The following is a 22,924-nucleotide window of genomic DNA, read 5'->3' on the forward strand; positions in this document are numbered from 1 at the left end:
TTCAGTGAGCTCCTCATAGCATCCATTACTTGGGGGTAGCTATTTCAGCGGACTTGGATCATCTGTTTTATTTGACTTATCCTCCTTTGCTTAACTGTGTGATGACAGATTTGGATCGATGGGATGGGCTCAGTTTATCTTGGGTGGGGAGAATAAGTGCGGTTAAGATGAATGTGTTATCCCGTTTTTTTTATATTTGTTTTTTTTTTTTTTTGTTACATTTGTACCCCGCGCTTTCCCACTCGTGGCAGGCTCAATGCGGATTTTTGATTAAACTCCAGTGGAAAGTGTTTCAATATATCTAGCGACAAAAACTGCCTCGGGTACATCAGAGTAGCAAGTATGTGAATAGAGAGCAAGGTGGCATAGGGGTGACCAATATTCTTACTTATTATAGAGCAGCCCAGCTAACAGCTCTTTGAGTGGCAGGTTTTTCCGGTTAAGTAATGGGTGCAGCTGCAGCAGGCAGTGCTGCGAGGGACGCCTCTGCACTATGTGGCTTGGCTTTCTTTGTCTCAACTGCGTCCTAGATGTCATCAAGCGCCTTACGGGGCGTACTGTACATTAGTTCTCTGGTATTCCATTAGGTTCTCTCTCTTCACTAAACACTACTTTTCAATCATTCCTATTGTGTATGCTTCAGGGTTTGATGCACCAGCCCATATTAGAGGGCCTTCGGATGTTGGGTCAGCTGATAGTCCAGGGGTCCCTTATTCCCTTTGCTGCACTATGGGATAGGTATGGTTGCGGGAAATGGATTACTTTTTTTTATGGTCAATTGCATAATTTTATGCGAAGGAAGGTTCTTCTGGATTGGGAACGGGGGGGGGGGGGGTGATCATGCTTTATTCAAGATCTTTCACATGGGAGTTGGGACACAGTTGAAATCTACACTGCATCAAGCCTTACTGTATAGTAAACCTATAGTACCATTGGGCAGTATAGCTGGGTGTTTATAGGTATCTTGCCATTTTGAGCTAGATAAACAGCCCACAAGTGTCTATTGCAACCAATTACCATTGAGCATGATCATAAAATGTTATTTCAGTGGTATTACATCCCAACCAGATTGTGAAAGATCTTTGGAACTGGTTCAGGTAATTCTGGAGGGTTGCACTGCTGAAGGCTTTTTGAACACATTTGGTGGGCTTGTGCCAAGGTGCAGACTTACTGAGAGATGGTATCTAAGATGCTCGGGGAGGTGCTAGGGTTTCCATGCCCCCCTTCTATTTTCAGTTACCTGCTTAATGGATATCCAGCTATTTTGGATTCCGCCAAGGGTCAGTTGCTGGCCATGGTGGTGTTGGTGGCGTGTCTGTTTGGCGGCTGCCTGGCACCAGACAGAACCTCCCATTAAAGATCAATTGCTGATTAAACTTGACAATCTATATTTGATGTCAAAGTTGCCTGCCCTTAAACATGATCATATGGGACACGTTTTTTCTGTATGGAAGTCATACCAGTTATGGAGAAGTATTTCTTGATTAAATAATATTTGGGAAATTTAGTTTTCACTTTCTCAAGGGGAGCACTTTTTTTTTTTGGGGGGGGGGGGGGGAGGGGAGGATTGGAGGCTTAGATATTTTCTTGTGTTATGTAATGTAATGCTATAATGTTTGCATTTTCAGTCATCCATTCTTGAGGCTGCGTAATATTCTTTAACTTTGAATTTTGAAAATATATATATATTCAGAGTTAAGGCTACTAAACTTACCTTTTACTGCAGCAGTTACTTGTTGCTTGACTTCGTGTATCATATCCAACAACAAGACCTCTCTGGTTCAGATCTACAAAACATCTTTCAAGATAACGACACATCCCCTGTGATAAAATAAAAGTAAAGTAATAGTGTTAATATTGCTTATTTTAACACAATAGCAGTCCCAAAACCCTTAGCCCTATCCCTCCATCCTCCACTTAATGATCATATTCATTAATGCATATTTTAGAGCCCCCAGTTTCCCTCATTTTCTACCCCACTAAGAAAGCATGGGAGCCAGGAACTATAAGGTTTTAGTTATCACCTAGCCATTAAAAAAAAAAAAACACAGTTAAAGTGATATACAAAAGAGAAATACAGTTATAAACTAAATACTACATCATCTCCCCTACCGCAGAAATCAAAAAGCCCTTTGAAAAAAAGCAGCAGAGGCATCTCCCAAATTCAAAGCATTTCAATACCTTGGGGAAATCAGCATCTCAACCCTCATACCTTTAGTTTTCACATTAAACACGTATGAAAACCAAGGTAACAAGCTCCTTAAGCTTCCATCTACTCCTAAAGTACATCCCATGAACTATGATTATGCATACACTTTAGTAGAACATTTAAAACAAATAGAAGGTGAAATTGTCTTACATGATATAATTTCCTTTCCTTTAGTCAGCCTTACTGTTCTGCACGAGTGGGTGTTATGCCCTCCTACCAGAAGATGGAGGTAGAGAAAACTGATCTTTTCCAGTGAACTCACCAATTCAACCTGCTGGTGGTTCAGTGGAAAGTTCCACTATGCATCTGCCAAAGCAGCAGAAAATCCATTTGTAATGCACACCCATACCCCTTAACCACTGGAGATGCAATGATCAAGTGAACATATACCACAGTGTGGCAATCGCTACCCTGCATACATAAAAATTCTCTTTTTTTTTACCTGAAGGGAAACAGCAGAGTACCTGTGAGCCCTGTGCCTTAGTCTTCCAAGGGCACATCTCAGAACAAACAGCCCGATAAAAGGAAAGGAAATTATCAGGTAAGAATTTTACCTTCCTTGTCATCTGGAGCCATACTGTTCTGAATGAGTGGAATGTACCCAAGTACAACTACTAGGCGGGGAAAGAAAGCCCCCCCCCCCCTCCCCACTAATGATAGCTCTGCCAAAGTATGAGCAGGGCCTGGCCAGCACATCAAACCTATGTTGCATCACACAGGAATGGTGAAATCACGTTTCTACCCTACAAATCTCCTCCAGCCTCCACCCAGGTGGTTACCTGAGCCCAAGTCGAGTGGGCCGTCAACCTCAGAGGCACCCGACAATTCCTACAAATGTAGGCAGACTCAATAACCACCTTGATCCACCACATAATAGTAGTCTTGGATGTTACTTGGCTCCTCCAAAGGCCATGAAAGAGGACAAAAATGAAAAGAGGTAAAAATCATTAGTCTGTTCCAAGTAATGCAGCAATGTCCTCTGGACATCTAGCATCTGCAACCTCAAGCCGAAGATCAGAACCATCTTCCCTCAAGAGGGCAAATGTGTCTCCTGGTTCACATGGAATGGAGAAATCACCTTGGGCAGAAAGGAAGTAATCATGAAAATGGACACCAAGACCTCTGAAAAAAAAAAAAAGGTACAGGTCCCGACAAGATAATGCTTGCAACTCAGACTCTCCAAGCTGAGGTAATTACATCAAAGAAAACTGCCTTCAGCATAAAGTCCTTAATGGAGATGGACCACAAAGGCTCAAAAAGGAACCCTGGCGCGTACATGGAGAACCAAATTCAGGTCCCAGGATGGAATGGAGGGACAACCCAGAGGGCACAAATGCGCCACTCCCTTCAAAATCCAGGCCACCTCCCCATGCACCATCAGGGAAAGCCATTCACCTTGACCCAAAAACTTCAAAGGGCAGCTACCTGGACCATCAAGGAGCTCAGCACCAAACCCTGATCCAGACCCTGCTGCACAGAGCCCAAATTTATTTGGGACTTGTGCCTTCCAGGTGGGCGATGCCCACCCAACACACCAACCCTTGAAAACGTTCCCGATTCGCATGTAACCCAAAGACATGGAAGACTTTCAGGACTTTAGAAAGGCATAGTTTCCTCACCCATGACTATCTCTACCTTGCTCTTAACACCTCCTTTCAAGGTCCAAACCGTAAGCCAGAAGGGATTCAGATCCATCATTTCCACCAGACCTCGATGAAATATGCTGCGCCCCATGGGCAAGGGGAGCAGCTTAGCCACTAACAGGTACACAAGGCCTGCATACCACTACCAATGAGCCAATCCCAAACCACCAGAAGGACCAGATAAGCCAACAGGGAACAGGTGAGGAAAGCTCCCTTGACACTGTAATTGCCTTCTATATTCTTTTTTTATTCTTATTACATTTGTACCCCGCACTTTCCCACTCATGGCAGGCTCAATGCAGCTTACATGGGGCAATGGAGGGTTAAGTGACTTGCCCAGAGTCACAAGGAGCTGCCTGTGCCAGGAATCGAACTCAGTTCCTCAGGACCAAAGTCCACCACCCTAACCACTAGGCCACTCCTCCACTGAAAGGGCTTACAGATGTCTCACTGCCCAAAGGCAGATGTACGCAGCTTCCAAAGCCACCACCTGGCTCCTAGTGCCTCTTGCTTGATGCCACAGTTGTGACACTGTCACTTGAATTGCCTTCCTCGAGAGCAGAGCAAGTAATTTCAAGACCAAGTGCACCACCTGAGTTTCCAGATGGTTGATATAAGCTCCCCATTTGAGGAGAATCGCATCAGTGATAATCACCACCTAACTGGAGTGTCCAGCAAACACCACAAAAACCCTCATCCTGCAGAAGGTGAACAGGGCTGTCCTACCAGTCCAGACTGTTGTGGGCACAGGCAGGGAGGTGTAAAAAGTACTTAAAATCCTGAGAGACCAGAGCCCACCAAAACAAGTGAGATTTGACTGCAGAGGCCACATGTGCACATGTCTAAGGCATCACCCTCCAGAGTTGCTGCCATGGACCCCAGGAGTTGTAGATAGCCCCAAACCCTGGGAGGTGACAGTTCACACAGTGTTTCTGGGCCTGTAGCTTGGCTACCCGGTCCTGTGGGAGGAAAATCATCTCCCAACCTGTGTCAAAAGACTCCCAGGTATTCCAGGACCAGGTGACTTGACACAATTCACCACCCAGCCCAGACCCCCAGGAGACAACTGGTGACCAGTCTGGCCGTTGACTCCATGTCAGTCTGAATCAACCAATCATCCAGGTCAGGATTAATCCAAAAGCTCTGTCGCTACAGATGCACTACTGTCACTACCATCACTTTGGGAAAGGTGTGGGGTGCTGAACCCAAAGGGCAGGACTCAGAACTGAAAATGACGCCCAAGCACACAAAAGCAAAGGAACTGCTTGTGATAATCCACAATGGGGATTATACAGATAGGCCTCCGTAAGGTCCAAGATAGTTGGGAACTCGCCCAGATGAACCGAGGCGATCACAGACCAAAGGGTCTCCATGCTAAAGTGCTAGATGTGAAAGCAAGCATTCACCCCCTTTTAGATCCAAAAGGAAGCCTCCCTTCTTTGGGACCACAAAATAAATGAAACAGCCTCGGGAATGGGCTGCAATGCCCCACAGCTTGAGAAAATGCTGAGGAGCAAAGGCAACCAAAGTGTTAAGGAAAGGATCGGGCAAGCTCCAAGGAGTAACCTTCGTCAACCACCTCCAGAACCCACTGATCTGAGGTACACCTGAAGCCTAAAGTCAAGCACCGAGCTGGACAAAAAACCAGCCCAGCCCCTTGAAACAACTTCAACATGTTAAGGACCACTGGGAACCTGTCTTCTGCAGCTCAGGAAGATGGATGCCGAGCCTCCCCTATGCTCTTCACTAACTTTTCCAGGTCCTCCCAAATAACAATCGTCCCTGAAAGAGCAGCTCACTGGGAAGCTTCTTAGAATCCGCAGCTACAGTCCAATAGTGCAATTACAGCCACCAGTGACCAAAAGCAGCCACTGACCAGGAGGAAAGATGCACTAAATCATGAACCATTGCACAGACCAAAGGGCCTCAGTAACTTAATGCTGTGAAGCAGCCGGAGCCGAGATCAAGAAGTTGCTAGTTCAAGTCCCAATGCAACTTTATGGACAGACTGGATAGGCCAATAGAAAAACAGAAAAATGTAGGCAGATAAAGACTGTTAACGAGATGAGAGCTCCTCCCGCCAGAAAAGAAAAAGTCAGATCACATGGAACTGCTCCTCATACTCCTCTTTGAGGAGTCTCCTACTCAAAATACAAATCTGAAGGGGACAGAGACCAAGAGACCCTGTGGAGCCTTCAGGGACCATTAGAGCCATTGCAGCCACCCGGTTCCAAAGTATTTGGCCCCTGGAGCAGGGCCCCCACTGCCGACCCAAGGGTCCAGGCTCCACCCGCAAAACCATTTGGGTTGCGCTCTGGAGCCAAGTGCTAGAGATTCTATTGGGATTCCCCTGTAGGCAGTCACAGGGTAGGTAGGAGAAAAACCCTCCACCCTTCCAAGGCCCAATGTGGGGGCTATGAAGTCTCCCACTGCACAGAAACTGCAGCAGGAGGAAAAAAAAAAGGCAGAACATGGCAACTGTTCCCGCCGAACAACCAGCAAAGCGGCTCTGGTGGGCCGCCCGCTCCCTCCCCCCAAACACCCCAGGACCATTTCACAAGTTGGAAGCAATCTATCACAAGAGGGGGCAGACTGAACCGGCAGCTGTGCTCAGCTGCTGGTCCTTGCAGATAGCACAGCATGCCAAACCACGTGCCCGGCGCATGCAGATCTGCCCGATTGCTCAGGCCGACCTCAGTCCAGGGATCTAATGTCTCCACCATTCCCACCCCCCCCCCCCCCCCCCCCCCGCTCACTGGGGAATGCTCTCTTATCTGTACTAAGACTGCAAAGGAAACTTTTTTTAACCTGAATGCAATTTCCCCAACAGGGGAATAATGCCAAAGCACACAGGCCAGATTAAAACTGTTTTGCTTAGAAGCTGCAGGGGAGCCCAGGGGAAAAACACCCAAAAAGGATGTACATGCGAGGAAAGAGGGATGGAGACCTGCATTCCCCTGTCAGAGCCCCACAGGGCTGAGCAAGCACCTCACAATGAACACTAAAAAGCGTGACTGGGGTCAGCACTCCAAACTCTACCAGTTCCAGCCCAAGAACTGGCCGTGGTTGTTAGGCTCAACCTCACAGTATGGCCACAGCCTGCAGAGCTAAGAGCTAGGGCAGGGACCAGGAGCACTAGCCTGGATGACCTACCATCTGCAAGAGGTAGAGAAAAATCCTTTCCCCTGAGCACCAGCAGGTCATAGTACAGTTCTCCACCTCCAACTGCTGGTAGTAGGGGATAATGCCCACTCATTCAGAACTGTATGGCCCAAGATGACAAGGAAAATATATTTTTCAGTAAACATAGTTCCTGGAACTCACTGCCAGAGCAAGGAGTAAAAGCAGTTAATGTCGTTGGGTTTAAAAATGGTTTGGAGGAAAGTCCATAAACCATTAGGGTAGATCTGAGGAAAGCCACCGTTTATCCCTGAGATTAAGTAGGTTGGAATCATGCCACTTTGTGGGACTCTGCCAGGGCCTTGCATCTTGGACTGGCCACAGCTGGAAACAGGATACTGGGCTAGATGGACCCTTGGTCTGACCCAGTATGGAGTGGAGGAGTGGCCTAGTGGTTAGGGTGGTGGACTTTGGTCCTGGGGAACTGAGGAACCGAGTTCGATTCCCACTTCAGGCACAGGCAGCTCCTTGTGACTCTGGGCAAGTCACTTAACCCTCCATTGCCCCATGTAAGCCGCATTGAGCCTGCCATGAGTGGGAAAGTGCGGGGGTACAAATGTAACAAAAAAAAAACACCTTATGTTTTTATAGTCTATAATTATTGAGTATGTGCATAAGCACAAAGTTGCATAACAAGGTGCCTGACAGCAAAGCCAGTCTAAGGCACATGAAAGCTAGTCAGGCTTGATTAGATCTGGATAACTGCCTATTAGGCTGTTGCTACAGACTGTGGGACTGGTCAGAGATATGCAGAGAACAGGGAAAAACAGTACATGGGGCTGTCTGAGAATGTTCCTGCTAGATGTTGGAGGTGGCCACTGGACTGCAGGAGTATGGGTGCTGGTATGGAGGAGAACCGCCAGTGCCTGGGTTCAAAGGTTTAAAAAAAAAAAAAAAAAAACCCTTTTAAAGCTTTGGAGTTGAGGAGTAGCCTAGTGCAGCAAACTTTGATCCTGGGGAACTGGGTTTGATTCCCATGGCAGCTCCTTGTGACTCTGGGCAAATAAGTACTATGTAAACTGCTTTGAATGTAGTTGCAAAACCACAGAAAAGCGGTATATCAAGTCCCATTCCCTTTCCCCTTGGTATAATTCATGGCTCTGAGAAGACACAATGTAATGCTACCTTTGATCACAGGGAGGAGAGAAAAAAAAAGTGTGGGGGAAAGATGGTGGCTGCAGAAGACTATATACATGTAGTCTTTAGTTATGCACACAGTTTCACCCAGCATACACTAAGCATCCCCACCAGTTTCTCTACCTCTCTTCTACAGCCATCAGAATAGGTTCTATCAGCTGCTCTGGCATGTTCACATCCCACATAAGCACCGCCATACTGGGAAAAGATTAAGGGTCCATCAAGCCCAGCATCCTGTCTCCGACAGCGGCCAAGCCAGGACTCAGGAACCCAGCAAAACCCCCCAAAAAATAAAAAATAAATTTTTAATAATGTTCAATGGACTTTTCGTTCAGGAACCTGTCCAAACCCCCCTTAAGCTCCGTAAGGCCAGCTGCTGCCACTACATTCTCCGGCAACCAGTTCCAGAGTCCAACTACACGCTAACGAAAAACTCTCTCCTGTTTTAAATCTACCATATTCCCTGGTTCTATTATTGTTTGAAAGTGTAAACAAACGCTTCACATCTGTCCGCTCTACTCATTATCTTGTAGACTTCTATCATATCACCCCTCAGCCGCCTTTTCTCCAAACTGAAGAGCCCTAACCTTTTTAGCCTTTCCTCATAGGGAAGTCGTTCCATCCCTTTTATCATTTTCAATCGCCCTTCTCTGCAACGTCTCCAATTCCTTTATATCTTTTTTGAGATGTGGCGACCAGAATTGGACACAATATTCGAGGTGCAGTCACACCATGGAGCGATACAATGGCATTATAACATCCTTGTGTGTTTTCCATCCCTTTCCTAATAATACTCAACATTCTGTGTGCTTTCTTAGCCGCTGCAACACTGAGCAGAAGTTTTCAACTTCTTGTCAACGATGACTCCCAGATCCCTTTCTAGGTCTGTGACTCCTAACACGGAACCTTGCATGACATAGCTGTAATTCGGGTTCCTCTTACCCACATGCATCACTTTGCACTTGTCAACATTGAACTTCATCTGCCTCTTGGACGCCCAATCCCCCAGTCTCGCGAGGTCCTCCTGTAATCTTTCACACTCCTCCTGCGACTTGACGACCCTGAATAACTGTCATCTGCGAATTTAATTACCTCACTAGTTACGCCCATCTCTAGGTCATTTATAAATATGTTAAAAAGCAGCGGTCCCAGCACAGACCCCACTAACTACCATTCTCCATTGAGAATACTGACCTCAATCCTACTCTCTGCTTCCTATCTCTCAACCAGCTCTTAATCCATAGTAATACCCTACCTCCGATCCCATGACTCTCCAGTTTCCTCTGGAGTCTTTCATGAGGCACTTTGTCAAATGCCTTGTGAAAATCCAGATACACAATATCAACCTGCTCCCCATTGTCCACATGTTTGTTCACCCCCTCAAAAAAATGCAGTAGATTAGTGAGGCAAGACTTCCCTTCACTAAATCCGTGCTGACTTTGTCTCATCAGCCCATGTTTTTGTATGTGCTCTGTAATTTATTCTTAATAGCCTCTACCATTTTGCCCAGTACAGACGTCAGCCACACCGGTCTATAATTTCCCAGATCTCCTCTGGTACCTTTTTTAAAAATCAGCGTAACACTGGCTACATCAGACGAGGGCGGGCCAGGGAGGAAAGGAGGGAAGTCCGAAGGGAGGCGATCAGCTGTTGTCTGCTGCAGCGCCTTCACACGGAGGTGAGAGGTGCTATGAGGGCCTGGCCCAGTGACAGACGGAGGGGGGCGGTGCCTCGGGAAGCTGTCATTTCAATGCAGGGGAGGGGGGATGGGCAAAGGACATCCAAAGGCATAGCTCATCTTTTTTTAATTATATATATATATATATATATAGTGAAGGACGACCTCGGGGGGGGGGGGGGGGGGGGCTGAGCTAAACGCACTGTGAGAGACTTCCAGGTCTCTCAGCTGAGTGAAGCACGTCCATTAAGGATGTCCCTGATGAGCACTTTTTTCCCCAATTTTTTTTTTGTAACATTTCAATCCCACGCAGCCCCACCGACACGTACAGACCTCTCGTTAGATTTTCCAGCGTGAAGGCAATCAGAAAAGGTTACTGCATCTCATTACAATGGGGTTTCTACACAATTTGCTCATCTGCATTCCGTTTTCGTTAGCTGCTAACGTCATCAGAAAATGGCCTTTAGTGCATGCCGGGGTTTACTACTTGCTCGTTAATGGCTCGTTAAGTTTAGTGCATCTGGTCCTAAGTCTAGTATTTTTCCTTCTCTTGTCAGCTCTTGAACCAGCTGTTCCATGAAGCTGTCCTTGATTTCATCAAGAAATGTTATCTCCCTGGCGTGTATCGATGTTACATTAACCCAGTATATATCCGGATAATTGAAATCACCATTATTACATTGCCCATTTTATTTGCTTCCCTAATTTCCTTTGACATTGCTGCGTCCGTCTGCTCGTCCTGGCCAGGCAGGCGGTAGTACACTCCTATCACCATTTTTTTCCCCTTTTCACGTGGAATTTCGATCCACAAAGATTCCAATAGGGGTTTTGTAGCCTGCAATATTTGCAGCCTGAGTCAAGGTTCTCAATATACAGTGCTACCCCTCCTCCAATCCTATCTACCCTATCACTACGATATAATTTGTAGCCCAGTATGACTGTGTCCCACTGGTTATCTTCCTTCCATCAGGTCTCAGAGATGCCTATATCATCCAATTTTTCATTGTGTACAATGTATTGCAGCTCTCCCATCTTATGTCTCAGGCTCCTTGCATTTGTGTATAGACATTTCAATGCATGCTTATTACTCAGTTTTATATCACGTTTAATACGTTATCTTCTGTCTGGTTATTAATTTTACTTAAGGCCATCTGATCCACTACAGTCTCTTTGACATCCTTACTTACTAGGAACTTTTTCTTCCCTGTTTGGGTGATATCCTCAAAAGATACCTTATCCTGAACCATGCGCTTTGAGCGACTGTCGGCCTTCCCCCCGTTTCTAGTTTAAAAGCTGTTCTAGTTCCTTTTTAAAATGTTGATGCCAGCAGCCTGGTCCCACCCTGGTTAAGGTGAAGCCCATCAAATCGGAATAGGCTCTCCCTTCCCCAGAATGCTACCCAGTTCCTAACAAATCCAAAACCCTCATCCCCACACCATCGTCTCATCCACGCACTGAGACTCCGGATCTCTGCCTGTCGCTTGGGCCCTGCACGTGGAACAGGTAGTATTTCAGAAAATGCTACCCTAGAGGGTCTAGATTTGAGCTTCCTTCCTAAAAATCTAAATTTGGCTTCCAGAACATCTCCCACATTTTCCTACGTCGTTGGAACCCACGTGTACCAAGACAGCCGGCTCCTCCCCAGCACTATCTAAAATCTTGTCTAGGTGCCGTGTGAGGTCCGCCACCTTCGCATCAGGCAGGCAAGTCACCAGTCGATCCTCACATCCACCCAGCTATCTACATGCCTAATGATTGAGTCTCCAACAACGGTTCTCTCTCTCTTTTCCCCTGTGGGCTGTAATCGGAAACATATCCTCGGTGCAAGAGGATAATACATCCTCTGGTGGGCAGGTCCTGGGTACAGGAGTACTTCCTACTTCATCAGGGCAATGTTCTCCTTCTAGGAGACCTCTCTCCTCTGAAGTAGCACAGGGGCTACCCGACTGGAGGTGGGAGCTCTCTACAACATCCCTGTAGGTCTCATCTATGTACGGTTCTATCTCCCTCATCTCTACCAAGTCTTGTACTCTAGCCTCGAAAGAACGGACCTGCTCTCTGAGAGCTAGGTGTTCTTTGCACCAGGCACACAAATATGACTTCACACCAACTGTGAGATAATCATACAAGTGACACTCAGTGCAAAAGACTGGGTAGCACCCCTCTTTGCTGCTGGACTACTGACTCCATCTCTTAATATATTGAAATACTCATATATTAATAACAATCTACAAAATTAAGGATGTTGGATAGACAAAGTGTCTTTAGGATTTTAATATGATGTATTTTGTTTTGTTAATCCTGTTTGGATATACTGAATGTACTGAGACTTTGTGAGAGCAGCACTTGCTTATTACCTTAATTAGAACACTGACTTCATCCCTAGTATAAATATTTTTTAGGGCATTACAAAAATGCTATACAATATTCTATTCCAATAATAATGTAATGAATCACAGCTTAAAAAAAAGAGAGACACATATTGAGGTCTTGCATAACTCCTGAAAAGGATTCTGTGCCAAGAGGGAAAAATGGAAATAAGAGTAAACAAGATCACCAAGAACAAAAACTGGAGAAAACGTTTGGCAATGGACAGCGTTTAATTTCACAACACTCAAATCTATAAAAACAGCTAGTCTATATGTGAACCAATAGCATTGAAAAATAAAAATTTGTTTTTGTCCTGCTGAGAGTGAAAGTTCACATTAGTGCCTGTTTTCTGTGCCTTTAAATGTAAGCGTTTCAGTTTTTTCTCTCTCTTGGAAGGCTTATATTTAAGCGCAAGAAACACGAGTCAACATGTCCTTTCACTTTCGGGTTTGCTTTGATTCGCACACATTCGTCTCTTAGCACCAGCACTTAGGGGCTTGAACAGGCTTCCTTCTACTTCAAAATTAAATAAAAAATCGACAGAGTTTCAAGAAAGAATTGTGAGAAATCCTCTTTTCAAAACACCCTAGAGTCGAATTGGCAGTAGAGGAGAAGGTGACAGGAGAGATTTATCTACAGAGCAGAGTACACGAGGGGGGGTGGGTGTAGGGAGAGAGAAGAGTGGAGAAGTACTGGGGAGCAGCAGAATGAATGCACTTATAGGTCAGCAAGAGAAGTTTGAACTGACTGCAGAAACGGATAGGGAGCCAGTGAAGTGACTTGAGGAGAGGGCTAATGTGAGCATAGCGACTTTGGCGGAAAATGAATAGCGCAGCAGAGTTCTGGACTGATTGAAGAGGAGAGAGATGGCTAAGTGGGAGGCCAGTGAAAAGCAGGTTGCAATAATCTAGGCGAGAGGTGACAAGTGGATAAGGGTTCTGGTAGAGTGCTCAGAGATGAAGGGACAGATTTTGCTGATTTTAAAGAGAAAGAAATGACAGGTTTAGCTAGTCTAACCCTATTATTAGGCCCAGCCTATGCCATCCTGCTATGCTAATTACTTGCTAAAGACCATGGGAGTTAGCTCGGCCAACTCCCACAGTTCACAGTGATGCCAGATATTCAATGCCAGGCTGTTTCCAGTGACCGGCATTGAATATCCAGTTTATTTTTTAGCTAGTTTCAACATTCAGTTTTGGAGGCTGCATCTTGCTAAGGATGTAAAAAGAATTGAAGCAATGCAAAGAAAAGCTACAAGAATGGTATGGGATTTGCATTACAAGACGTATGAGGAGAGACTTGCTGACCTGAACACGTATACTACTACTACTAAGCATTTCTATACCCTGGAGGAAAGGAGAAACAGGGGTAATGTGATACAGACGTTCAAATATTTGAAAGGTATTAATCCGCAAACGAACCTTTTCCGGAGATGGGAAGGCGGTAGAACTAGAGGACATGAAATGAGATTGAAGGGGGGCAGACTCAAGAAAAATGTCAGGAAGTATTTTTTCACGGAGAGAGTGGTGGATACTTGGAATGCTCTCCCGTGGGAGGTGGTGGAGATGAAAATGGGAACGGAATTCAAAAAATGTGTGGGATAAACATAAAGGAATCCTGTTCAGAAGGAATGGATCCTCAGAAGCTTAGCGGAGATTGAGTGGCAGAGCTGGTGGTGGGAGGCGGGGCTAGTACTGGGCAGACTTCTACGAACTGTGCCCTGAAAATGGCAGATACAAATCAAGGTAATATTCCCCCCCCCCCCCCCCCCCCCCCCGATATAACTGGTTAGCTGTTAGCCACTGAATATTGCCAGATAGCCTGTTATGGGGCATTTAACCGGCCAGGTGCTGATACTGACCAGCTAAATGCTTTTGAATAATCAGGGGGGGGGGGGTCTTTGGTTGTTCAATTCTGCCCCTTTAACAAAAGGATTAAAACTGCAGCACTTACTGCATTTAAAATTCTATTGGTGTAAGTGGCCCATGTTTTTTTTTTTTTATGCAGCTGATGCCCTTGAGATAGGCTGCTTTAATCTGGAGAGAAATTTTACTACATACAAACTTGGCACAAACATTTTACATAAGTGCAAACTGCTTGTCTCTAAGCCAGTTCCCTAAACTTTTGTACATAAATCAGAAAACAAACTGTTCATGCAGGAAACGCCTGAACAAAGCATGCTGCCTTTGTGTTTTGTATCCCATGCAAGCATGAGATAACTTTGATTGGCCAACAGAAATAGCCTCCAGCCAGCAAAGAAAACAAACAGTTTTACTTCAAGTACTAGCTAATAATTCTGAGCAAGTTATGCAATGTGCTTTTGGGTTTACTGAAGTCATGAACTTGCAAAGGCCAAAATAGCATATTACTGCTAATGTTAAATTTTTGTTATGGGAATTAACACACAAAGGTTACAAGCAATTAGGTTATATGGAATGTTAGTCTGACAGTACTTTAATGTTTGCACTATGTCTGACCTTTTTAAGCAGCACCAGTATTTTCTGCTTATACCAGGCTTCTGTCTGACACATCCAATGCATATCCAGGTTAGGAAGTGATTTACTAAGCATATGTAAAGTAAGTTACTTACCTATAAAATGGCAGGTGTTCTCAGAGAACAGCATGACTTGAATCCTCATACACAGGGACTCCCTAGCTATGGGCTGCGTTTTCAACCCAAAAAAAAAGAAAACCCCACGTCATGTTGCAATAGGCAAACACCAATATTTTGGGGGGCAACGGGGAGTTTTTTTTTTTTTTTTGAAAGGCAGCCTGAAAAGAGAAAAGCCTGGCGAGATGAAGTTAGATTCTAAACCCCAAATAACTTATGGAGGGCTATCTGGCCAGAGTACTTAAGTGTAGCCATACTGGGACAGACCAGAGGTCCATCAAGCCCAGCATCCTGTTTCCAACAGTGGCCAATCCAAGTCACAAGTACCTGGCAAGATCCCAAAACAGTACAATGCATTTTATGCTGCTTATCCTAGAAATAAGCAGTGGATTTTCTCTAAGTCCATCTTAATAATAGCTTATGGACTTTTCTTTTAGGAAGCTATCCAAACCTTTTTTAAACCCTGCTAACTGCTTTTACCACATTCACTAGCAACAAATTCCAGAGTTTAATTACATGTTGAGTGAAGAAATATTTTCTCCGATTTGTTTTTAAATTTACTACTACTTCAGCAAAATCAAGGGAGAGTGAGCACAGTTCACTGCACTATATAAAATTCACAAAACAGACCTGGGGAGCGCCTCAAGAAGCAAGGAAAAGAATGACAGTCTGAGGACTATAACCCACCGACTGGCACTTACAAGGAGAACTTTGACGACATCCTTTTGCAGATAAGTTGAATCCTCAGAGAATACTATACGATATAATAAACTTTAGTGTTACAGAAAATTGGATAAGACTTTGATCAACACAATAGTAATTGGTATGCAGGTAGGAGCCCAATAGTTCTATGATGGAGGGCTAAGGCGCTATTTAAAGAGCTATTCATCAGCTCAATGATACGCACCCAGTTTCTCAGCACTATCACATATTTAAAAAAACACATTGAATAAGTGAAATTGGTTTCTGTAATTTTTGTAATATTTTATAAACAGAATTGTATACGTAATCCATTGTTGCACTGGAAGCCAGTGCTCAAACTGCAGCAAGGGTGTCACCCAGTCAAGTTTGTATGGTCTATGGAGTAATTGTACAGCAACATTCTGAATCAACTGCCGCTGTTTGATTTCCCTCTGGCAACACCCCCCACCCCCCCTTTAGGAGTACATTACAATAATCTATGCGTGTGAGGACAAATGCATCCTGACCAAATAGATGTTGGACTAACCAGAGGTGTTGTAAATGGAAAAAGTATGTCTTAACCGAGGTGGTCAAGGCGCTATTGGAACTTATGAACATGTATTGTGTTCATGTCCTAACTTACAGTTGTTTGGAGGGCAGTGTGGGACAAAATCATGCATTTACTGCATATAACAGGATCTTAATTACTGATCTAGAAATCTGTGGGTCTGGAAAGTTTACTGTCGACAGGCCAGGACCAGTTACTTGATTTGACCTACTGGAAGAATTATTTGTTGTTAGAAGCTTATTGGTGGAACACTGTCCATATCGCAGATATGAAAAGGAAGCAGAGGATAGGATTGCTCCGAGTGAGATTAAGCACTGCAAGTGAGATGCTGGATAATTACGTCTGGGGCAACAAAATTCACTATAAAAGATTGTGTCACAATACTTGGCTATTATTCTGTTTAACTGTAACTTTCATTAAACTGAATAAAATGTACCCCCCCCCCCCCGTTTACTAAGCTGCACACAATGCAGACAGAGCCCAAAGTGAATGGGCTGTGTCGGCAGTAACGAAAGGCAGCCGCTAGTGCGGTTTAGTAAACAGGAGAGGTTAATAGTAAGGTGGATATTACTAGGGCCTGGAGCTCACTAGCCATGAATGATGAAGTTAACCATTACCAAAAATAGGGCCTTCCAGATCAAGTAGCAGGTATCTAGTGGCCAAAAAGGAGCTTTCATCAGTTGAGTAAGATAAACTTTAAAGTCCCATGACACTGTGGGAGACTTCATGAAGCAAATAACTAAAGGCTATAGAGAGGTGGGTTTACCCTATACGCTCCAATTTCACTATTATGAGCTCTGAGTTGGTCTTCAGACCCACCTCTGCCTCAGGTACAAACTTAGGGCCTTGTTTACTAAGCAGCACTAGAGGCACGTTAGCATTTTTGTGCTGTGTAGATACCCATAATATTCCTATGGGCATCTACGAGGTCAGCATGTGCCAAAAACGCTAGCACACCTTAGTAAACATGGCCCTTGATTGTAAATCCTCTGGGAATAGGAAAATCCCTACTGCATCTAAATGTAACACATACCTTGAGCTACTACTGTAAAAAGGTGTGAGCTAAATGCAAATTAATAGCTATTTTTATATAATTTTTTAGTATGTCAGAACCACCAACTCCGTCAAGTGAAAATCCCACCCCTCTGAAGAGTCCACATTGTTGCGTCAAGGGACCCACTGTTCTCTTAAAAAAAAAAAAAAAACGCACACACACACACAAAACCTATAGTAGCAGTTCTATCACACCAGTTCTTGTAACCTTCCCAGATTATTTGATACTGATGCAAGCATCCATATTTCCAAGCAGTTAATCATGACATCAGACAGCAATAGTCCATTTTTTTTTAAAACACTTTCCATCTACGGAATGGAAGTTTGTTTCCAATGTTTTGCCAAAGTAATCTGGGCAGCCATATAAATATGAATCAGCAGACAATGAACCTTTTTTATTTTAACTCCTACTGCTTTTGTCTCTCAAGGGCTGCTGAATTGGGAGAAAGCCCAAAAGGCAGGTATACAAAGAAGCCCAGAAAGTCTGTTCTGGTGGACATCCCCACCATATACGGTATACACTTTCTCCAACTGTGGGCAGACCCTGTGCCAAACATTTGCAATAATTTTACACGGGTGTAATACCATTGGTAAATAATCTTGAAGCCATTTTCCACCAATGGGGGTCGCCACAGACGCTTTGAACAAATATCAAAAAGACAAAATTATTTCTTTCCTTTACTAGCAGCAGATGAATCCAGAACTGGTGGGGACGGGGGCAGAACTCACGGGGACTAACACTATCAAACTTTCTAGCATGGCATGTCAACCTAGCAGCACTATTCTTCAAGGTCCAGTGTCATCTCAACAATTTCAACCGGCGGTAAAACCAAAGCCTTAACTACAATTCTATAAACCAAACAAAAAACACTTCCTATACAACCTTCTCAAAATATTTAAAAAAAAAAAAAAAATCTTTTGACAGCAAGTTAACCAGTGGCTCCATAGTAAGGCTCGGATCTAGAGAAGATTCAATAGTAAAAATGTTATCCTGGACAGTAAAACTACTGCATATTGGTTTCAAAGAAGGAGGACCCCATCACAACACTTTAGGTTTTTTTTTTCTAAATTCAAATTTGAAAAAGTGTGACCCCACCAAATTCTGTACAATCAAAAATGACATACAAGAACAAAGGCATCAGTAGAAGACATAGAAATAAGAAGGGAGATTAACAGCATAAATATAAAAACTTGGCACTAAATCTGAAAGATCACATCCAAAAGAACACAATATTAAACAGAATGGGAGACAGAAGGCACCCCTGCGGTACCTCACATCACACCTTCCAATAAACCAATACATCATCCATCATATTCACTCATTTTGGATGATAGCTGCCATACTTTTCAGTTCTTAGTGGAGTACAATCACAAGAAGCTGAACATTATCAGCAAATACAAAAAAGTATAATCTTAAAAAACTGATACTAACATTACTATTCTATGCTAATCCATTGTTAATTGTTACCCAATACATATTTTTGAAAGAGTAACATTTAAAGGAGCCATCTAAACATTTTATCGGTCAATGAAACAGTAAAAGAGGAGATCTCTTTGCTGCCTGATACACCAGAAGTTTCTCAAATAGCTTTAATGTTCTCATGCCGCTAGAAGTAGGGAAAAAAAACATTTAAGGTCTCCTATAAAACTTGAGCTAGTAAATAAATAGTCATCAGTAATGAGGAGCTAATCCACTTAGAATAAATGTGGGATATAAATGTAACAAATAAAAATAAATATACTGCATTACAACCAATATTGATATTACATCCTTTATTTAAATAAGACCCTTGTGTTGCTTTCTCTAAAGGAAGAAACCTGGCAAACCAAAGTAGTGTATTTTAGTTTTACACCTAAGGGGGCTTCCTTTGGGGAACTGATTGAACACGCTCCATGCAAATATTGTAGCATTTGTGCACTCTCAATGTGCTCCAAATGGACAAAATCTTTGATGCATAAGACGTGTGTAGGTTGAAGTCAAAGACATTATGTAATTTGATTTTTGTAGTGTTTGTAATTATTTGTTCATGTCAGAAAGTGTACATAGTTCAGACTACTTGAACAATAAAAACATGATTGGAGCACAGGAAACATACAAATACATATCCAACGACATCTCTCTAGGTCCCTCACTGCTTATTCTTTCACTCAATTACAATAATTAATTATTGAACTTATTTCTGAAACACACCAAAGTGATGAGAGTTTTTAAGTTGACCCTTTTGAGAACAGTTTTGGATATCTGAGCTTCAGTATTAATAATTTTATTAAATGAACACACCATCATTTAACTGTGTCACCCAAATTGTCATTAATAAAGTTGGTTTATCCTTGAATGTTTTGTTATGCTTTGTAATTTTTAGAGGCACGGAAAAAAGCATTCCAAGCGATGCAAAAAAGATGCTAATGGTCTGAGACATCATGACATTCAAGAGTCATATCACCATCAAACCCTGAGGAAGGGGACCTGATCTGGCCTCCCCTTCCAACACAGGGGTTTTCCCCAGGTCCTGTGCAGACAGGGAAATTATTTCTAATTCCCCTATCTTGGCCTGCCTTGAGATTTAAAAAGTAACTTTATTCCGTCTGAAAGGAATAAAGTTAAGGCAGCCAATTCAAACAAATTTAAAACTTTTTTTTGTTAGCTCTAGAGAGTTGGGGGTACCCCTATGGCAAAAGCCCAATGGGACCTATGCCAGACAGTGGCGTACCTAGGGTAGTTGACACCCGGGGCCGGTCATTTTTTAACACCCCCCCCCCCCCCCCAAAATCCAGTACTAGGCATACCGAGAATACAAAACACTCAGGACCTATAGAGCAATTCTACCATACCATAAGCAGTACTTTGTACGAGTCACACAAGGAAAAGGAAAGCATCTTAAACAGTACAGTGAGCACTAGAACATCAAATTCACCTATTGTAAAACGAAAACAGACAGATTAGTACAGATCGTTGATCCTGCAGTCAATGCCAACCAAAAGCCATGTCTTTTTCACAAACACAGATACACCCTAATCCACTATAGAATAAGTAATCATAAACTTTCTATTTAGACAAAAATTAAACTGAACCCCCGATGCCAGACTCTGCATACAATGCAACACCACAGAAACAGAAAATGTCCCCTAGTACTGTGCTAAATATAAAGACAGCAGATGTAAATTTGAAAAAACTAACAAATACCAATCACCTCTTTACAAATTAACAAATAGAAATAAAACAAATACAGAAAATAAAACCATTTTACTAGATTAATACATTTAGCTTCCAGAGGCCAAAATCTCCTTCCTCAGGTCAGTACAGTAAAGTGCTGTTACAGTATCTTATCCTGACCTGAGGAAGGGGGTTTTGTTCTCTGAAAGTTAAGTCAAAATGTATTAAAATTAGTCCAATAAAAAGCTTACCTTATTTACATGTTCTATTTTTAAACAACACAGCTACAATACTATATCCTAAAGCAAAATAATAAAAATATATATTTACAGTTTGTTGTCTCTGGTTTCTGCTTTCCTCATCTTCTTTTCACTGTCTTCCTTCCATCCAGGATCTGTCTTTGCTCTCTCTCTGCCACCCAGTGTCTGCCCTCTCTAATGTCCCTTCCATTCACTGTCTGCCCTCTCTCTCTCTGCCCCTTCCATCCACTGTCTGCCCTCTCTCTGCCCCTTCCATTCACCATTTGCCCCAGTCTGCCCTCTTTCTCTCTCCCCCTTCCACCCACCATCTGACCTCTCTGCCCCTTCAATCCATCTGCCCTCCCTCTCCCATCCATCCAGGGTCTGCCCTCCCTCATGCTCCCCACTTCCTTCCAGGGTCTGTTGTCCCCTCTCTCTCTGCCCCCCCTTTTCAGCCCCCAGTTCCACCTGCCCCTAGTTCCAGCCCCAGTCCACATCTCCCACCGGCCCCGCTTTTCAGCCCCACTATCCCACCAGTCCCCAGCCCTTTTCTCCCATCAGTCCCCCCAGCCCTTTTCTCTCACCAGTCCTGAGCTTCAGCCTCAGCCCGTTCTCCCTGTCCCTTTAAAGCCCACAGTTTCAGCCCCTGCCCCGTTTCAGCCCACAGTTCTAGCACTAGCCCCCTTATCCCAAATACCCTCCTTTTCAGCCCCCAGGTCCAGCCCCCTTCATCCACCACATGCTTTGCAACCCCCCCTTTTCAGCCCCAGACCCATTCTCCCACCTGCCCCAGGCATGGACCCATTCTCCCTCCTGCCCCCTTGTCAGACCCCAGTTCCAGCTTCAGACCCCTTCTCCCCTCTGAGCACCCCCACCCCTCCCCAATCCCCTTCTCCCCTGTGAGCACCCCTCTCAGCTCCCCCACCCCTCCCCAGTTCCCTTCTCCCTTCTGCGAACCCCTCTGAGTTCCCCCCACCCCTCCCCACTCCCCTTCTCCCTTCTGCGAACCCCTCTGAGCTCCCCCCACCCCTCCCCAGTTCCCTTCTCCCTTCTGCGAACCCCTCTGAGCTCCCCTCACCCCTCCCCAATTCCCTTCTCCCCTCTGAGCTCCCCCACCTCCTTCTCCCATCTGAGCCCCCCCCCCTCCGTGGAGAGCGACAGAGCCCTCTTCTCCTGCCACCATCCTGCGTTTTTTTTTTAAAATCCATGCAGCGACGCAGGCAGCGCCTCGTGTCTGCCCTGCTGTGTGCTGTCAAAAAAGAAAATCGCTTCGCCGGCATCGGGCCTTCTCTCGCTATGTCCCGCCCACTTTTGAGGTAACTTCCTATTTCCTCGAGGGCGGGACATAGCGAGAGAAGGCCCGATGCCGGCAAAGCGATTTTCTTTTTTGACAGCACACAGCAGGGCAGACACGAGGCACTGCCTGCGTCGCTGCATGGATTTAAAAAAAAAACGCAGGATGGTAGCAGGAGACGACGGAGCACCCCCCACCCGCCGACACCCGGGGCGGACCGCCCCCACCGCGGTACGCCACTGATGCCAGATAGGGCACATGGTCGGGGAGGGGAGCAGGAGAGGGCAAAATTCCCCAGGCCCAAGCTCCAAGGAGGGCCCAGCACCAGGGTTTGTCTCCCTCCTGCTCCTGTTGGGACCCAGGTGACTGCATTAACACGATAACCTGGTCCTGGCACACAGGAGCAGGAGAGACACAGACCCTGACTTCGGGCCTCCCTTGGAGGCCAGGGAGGAGCATATGAACTGACGTGGGAAGGTAGGGGGTGGAGGGAGGTAGTGGCAGCAGCTGCGTCCCGAATGGGGCGCCGGCCCTGGTCAGGACCATCCCAAGGGTATCTGATATCCTAGGTGAAAGTTCAACCATGCACTCTCCCCCCCCCCCCCCCCCCCAAAAACAAAACAAAAAAAACAAGGTGTTCACCACCACTCCCTCAGCCCAAACTGCTCACCCTCATCTGTTCTCTACCTGCTCCCCACGCCCCAACATGTTCAACATCTTCCTATAAGGGGTACAGTCTGGTCACCTAAGAATTCAGTGTAAAATAACTAATGCAGATTTACATTCAGGGTTTGAGATGAAGTAAAATGTGTTAAAGTTCCTTATGCGTAGAAACAGCATCAAATCAAACACACAAGTGGGTGACATCTCAGCACCAATATGGAACACCTTTTCCTATGCCTTCAGTGTCTCAGATCCAGAAGCTGTAGAAAGCTTCAATCTGTGGATATTTAAAGTTGCTTCTAACATCGCTGAGTAGATGCCACAGTGGTCCACATCACCCTTATTCCTACACTTAAGCAGATCTCGGTGACCAGTTAGGGATATTTTCTGATTGTAGTCTAAGCAACACTTTGAAGCTGCTGGTTCTCTACCACTATTTAAAAA

The 22,924-nt window shown here is 44.7% G+C and overlaps 1 protein-coding gene across 1 annotated transcript in view; it reads right to left on the reverse strand.

Annotated features, from left to right (window-relative positions):
- Nucleotides 1-22,924, reverse strand: part of PGM2L1 (phosphoglucomutase 2 like 1) — a 132,192-nt gene that overhangs the window by 104,596 nt on the left and 4,672 nt on the right. The window contains exon 3 of the mRNA XM_030199992.1: nucleotides 1,715-1,821. Within this exon, the coding sequence (XP_030055852.1) occupies nucleotides 1,715-1,821 (107 nt within the window). The remainder of the gene's footprint in view (nucleotides 1-1,714; nucleotides 1,822-22,924) is intronic.

The sequence above is a fragment of the Microcaecilia unicolor genome, chromosome 4 (genome assembly GCF_901765095.1).
Source record: "Microcaecilia unicolor chromosome 4, aMicUni1.1, whole genome shotgun sequence".
Lineage (NCBI taxonomy): Eukaryota > Metazoa > Chordata > Amphibia > Gymnophiona > Siphonopidae > Microcaecilia > Microcaecilia unicolor.